Source organism: Amblyomma mixtum, chromosome 2, assembly GCF_055824585.1.
Source record: "Amblyomma mixtum isolate Tamu chromosome 2, ASM5582458v1, whole genome shotgun sequence".
Classification (NCBI taxonomy): domain Eukaryota; kingdom Metazoa; phylum Arthropoda; class Arachnida; order Ixodida; family Ixodidae; genus Amblyomma; species Amblyomma mixtum.
Window position 1 is genome coordinate 74,089,015 of NC_143013.1, and position 4,499 is coordinate 74,093,513.

At 46.9% G+C, this 4,499-nt stretch overlaps 1 protein-coding gene across 1 annotated transcript; it reads left to right on the plus strand.

Moving 5' to 3' along the window:
* Positions 1-290: 290 nt before the first annotated feature.
* Positions 291-2,082, plus strand: LOC149359757 (uncharacterized). The gene has a single exon (XM_089569132.1). It carries the CDS (start codon positions 306-308, stop codon positions 1,584-1,586), a length of 1,281 nt encoding a protein of 426 aa, XP_089425258.1. The 5' UTR covers positions 291-305; the 3' UTR covers positions 1,587-2,082.
* The last annotated feature ends 2,417 nt before the right edge of the window (positions 2,083-4,499 follow it).

Here is a 4,499-nt window from a genome sequence, read left to right on the forward strand (position 1 = left end):
CGCCATTCGTTTGCTGTTTTTTTTTTCTGTATCAATATAATACGGTTTTCTTCAAGTACGTTGTAATAATTGTTTGCAGTCCAATGTATTTAATATTGTTTATTTTTATTCTTTCCACTTTGTACCATCTTTTGTCTGCTAAATATTGTAACCCCTCCCCTCACAGTGTTCCAAGTGTGGAACCTGTGAGGTATTTGTATAAATAAATAAATAAATAAGCAAGTATGCTGTAAGAAATGAGAGCTAAGTCGACCGCATGTTACATCTTTTGCGTTTGTATTGCAGGGCGCTGCTCCTAATGAGCCATGGACAACAGAGAAGAGACAGCACTACCGAACCAGAACCGTGCCGGGGAGGCTTCTTGTGAGCAGGCAGCATTGGTGAACCACAACTGTACTCAGTACGCCTCGTGCGGACAAGCAGCATCATCGGTAAACCAGTACTCTACCGGGAATGACTCATCTGGGCAGGCAGCATCTCCCAACCAGAACTGTGCCCAGGACGCCTCTTGTGGAGAAGTAGCAGCGCCGAACCAAAACTCTTCCGGGGGCACTTTTTGTGAGCAGGCCACTTCGCTGAACCAAAACTGTGCCGGTATTGACTCGTCTGGACAGGTAGCACTGCTGGACCAGAACCCTGCAGTTGACTCCTCGCGTGGACAAGCAGCATGGATAATGCAAAACTGTGTCGGAGATGACGCGTACGGACAGGCAACATCGCCGATGCAGAACACCACCCAGGGCGATTCCTTCCCTTTCTGGCGGCATATTCCGCCCCCTCCGCTCTGGTTCCTGCCCAGGTTGCAGCCGAATTCCTACTACGGCGGATTTACATGGCCACCGTACAATCCCTATCAACAGTACTGGAATGGTAACTACAATGGTTGGGATGGAGCATCTTACGGTTGCCCTGCACCGTATGCGCCCCAAGCCACTACACATTTTGAGTATCCTTCTACGGTAATGCAAGAAAGGCCTTCATATCAAGAACCTACCAGCCTTGTGAGTGGGAGCCATGATGCGGCACCAATGGACATCTCACCTTGTGTTAGCCCTTTAAACGCGGATAACATAGGCTATGCATCAACGCAGACTGAAGAAGCATCCTCACTGAAATGCGCTAAATACTCGAAAAGGATAAACGAATCACTCAACCCGCGTAAACCGCAAAAAGTTGACCCCCGCTTAGAAAGACGCGGGCCTTGCAAGAGAAAAATGCCAGCTCATGCCGAAGGTGAAGGAAGTGCTGATTTGGCGGAGCAGTGTTCGTCTGAAGTGAGATTAAGGTCAGAGAAAGTGCCTCACAAAATGTCCCATGTCTCCGGAACGACGCAAACAGAAGTTGAGAGAATACATCAGGGACAGACTGCCGTTACTGAATCGACATCTCTAACACCTTGCCCACCTGCGGGTGCTAGTTTTCAGAAAACTAGCGAGTGTCGCCAAACAGGGCTTGCTGGGTACACGAAGCAAACCGCAAAGCCCATTGGCAGATTCGATCCAGTCACCAACGATGCCAGGTCCGCAAGTAGTACCTTTGTGAAAAAGCAAAGGTCAAGGACCCTTGTTGATATTAGAGAGTTTTAGCTGAGCGGGTTTACTGTCCGCTCCGCTCGCAGTTCCCAGCGGAGCCACAGCGGAGCGTCGCGCAAGAGTAGAGTTTTAGCGCTGCGTCTTCCCCGTCCGCTCAAGCGAGGCGACTCGTTGCGCCTCCTAGTGGTGGTAAATGGACTTGCCAGAAAATGGTTAAAAGTAAGCCTCTCTGATATATGCGTGAATAAATAAATAATAGCTGTTTACGTTTGCTGTATGCTTTCGGGTAACAACAGTGATTTGGTTTTAGCAGTGAAGCTTTCGTATTACAAAAAAAAAAGAAGTCTGTCACTGCGAGAGCGAAGCCAAGACCACGCAAGTCACCCCTCGCAGCGTGCGCGTGTACGCATTTGTAGCGTTGTCTAGCGTGTGCATTCATCCTCTACGCGTGCGAGCGTCGATCGTGATCGAGTTACGTTCGCAAGTTATCCGACACCGCCTGCAATCTGTTCGCCATGCCAAAAAGTATCCGGCAAGACCCGCGCTGGCGGCCGCCATGTTAAATCTTTACGTTTGGTTCGGCTAGCGCGAGCCCAGAAGGCTTTGCGCGAGGCCCGCTCGTCGGGCCGCTCCGGACTCCGCTTGGCTCGCGCGGGAGCGGGGCGGAGGAGCCGTCCCGCTCGCGCGCTCCCGCCTGAGCGCTTCGCGCATGCGCAGTAGCGCTCCCGCTAGCTCGCTGAGCGGAGCGGGCGCACAAACCCGCTCAGCTAAAGCTCTCTATTGACTGTCTGGCCGCAGGTGATACCCCGAGTTCAGGACAAGACCGCCGTCAAGAGCGACCGCCAGCATCTGAAAAGGCGAACATGTCAAGAGACACCCGGGCTGAAAAATCCTCATTCATTTCGCGGCCACACCGATTTGCTGAACACTCCAGCAAAGCAAAGGGAGCTAAGGGAGTTAGAGCAAAGGCAGCAGCAAAGGGTGCTAGGGATGCTTGTGCTGGAGGGGTTTATGCTGCTAGTGATGTTGCCAAAGGCCATAAGCTGTCGGGGTCATACTCACCACATCCGGGAGTGGACATTTTAACTAGAAGTGCAGTTGACTCTGAAATGGGCCTATTCTCGGGCAGCCGTGTAGAACATTTGGACGAACCGCTGATGCTTTCTTCAGAACTTGAAAAGCTCGATGAAGGCTGGCTGTGGTGCTTTGAGTGACGCTGGGCTGAAGGTAATGCCTTTTTTTTTCCTCGCATCGAAAACGTTCACGCACCTGTGTACCTCCTCTTTGTCAGCGTTTATATTCTGTGCTAAACTTGTGTGCTGTTACAAATGAAGTTGAGTGGCGAAGTTAAAGGTCAGTCTTCGAGTTCAATTTCTTATTGATAAAGGCAAATTTTGTGAGCCGTGCATAGATACTATTTAAGCGCATCGAGGAAGCGTCACACTGAGGAAGTTTGACCTTCCGCTCTGTATATCAGAGTTTTCCATTGTTGAATTTTCTAGCAACTGAAGCGCTTGTTAAGTCGGCGAAGAAATTGAAGCTTTAAACTGGGCAACCTCCGCATTAGGGAATAGAAAAGGCAAAAGTTCTAGCATTGTTGCACGAGAAAAGTTCGTTGTCTGTTTTTGCCTTTGAGTGCCTTCAGAATGTTTATCGACCTATCAGCAGTGTCTTCTACAATCTAAGTGCCTGGACAAAAAGGCTCTCAAATTTGGCACCTGTACGTATGGAATCCAGGTCATAAGAGTGGAGGCGAAAACATGGTCTTGGAGGCGCACAGAAAGAAGTTGAAACGCGCTCAACAAACTCGCTCAGATGGCCGCTATCTTCCGGCAGAATCATGTAGCGCCAGCACTCTCCAGATGAAGAAATATACCCTGCTCTCTCGTCTTGTGCCTTTATATCTGGAATTCTCTTAATCAGGACAACTTTTGAAGCTTCAGCTATAGTCAATGCGTACCTCTTTGACTGGACTTGCCCCTTTATACCCAAGGCACAAGGCCATGGTGCCAATTTCGCAATGTCGATACATTATGCGTGTTTTCCAGAAGCTGTGCAGTCTAGTCTGAAAGAACATGTCTAGAGGTTCTTCAACAAATGGCTCTTCAACAACTCCAGTGAGATATCGTACAGAATGCGGTGTTAAACTCTCTTTTTTTTCAATGTCCGCTGCAAGATATCCCCAACAATCATTGTACCTTTGCAATCAATGAAACAGTACTCAATCGTTTCTAGAGCATCACAAAAGTGGAAATTTACCGTAGACACAAAAAGTCCCTATTTTTCCTAACAAGTTTTAACGGGCAATGTCTCGATATGTAGCTTATAAAAATTAAACGTGCGGAAATCCGAAATATTTTAGTTTCGTTGCCGCCTCTGTTTTTTTAGGAATGTCGTTAATTATTCGTAATAATTATTTAATTAGTCGATCACTGAAATCAGTATGTCATTAATTAACATTAAATTGATGCCCAACTACTACTTATCGTAAATATTAATTTAGTCATTAATTTTATTAATAATCCTCACTTACTTTGGAGTAATTACTAGCGATTCGCAAATGAGCGAATTACTTAGAGTAATTAGCGAAATAATTGCCTTATTTTTATTTTGTTTTGTAAATCGGTCATTTATGCTTTCCATTCAATCATTATTAATCATTACAAATCATAATTTCACTCTTACTGGATGATCGACAGTTCATGAGGACACGCTCTGTCCACAGCCTGTGGTGACATAGCCTGTCCACGCCACTCATGAGGCAAGAAATGCTTTCGCATAAGAAAATGCGTTCGCAAAACTTTTTATTACGTCATGTTCCAGTAAACCAAAATACACAGAGGGGAAGCGAACAAGAAGGAAACGAACAGCCAAGTACACTCCGTACACTGAGCCCCACTAACCCAGGTGATCAGAAACATTAGAAGACAAAACGAGGTTCGGTAAAACACAAAATAAATTCACTTG

Bases quoted from the DNA above. Each gene is read 5' to 3' on its own strand.
- LOC149359757 (XM_089569132.1), top strand. From the start codon at position 306: ATGGACAACAGAGAAGAGACAGCACTACCGAACCAGAACCGTGCCGGG.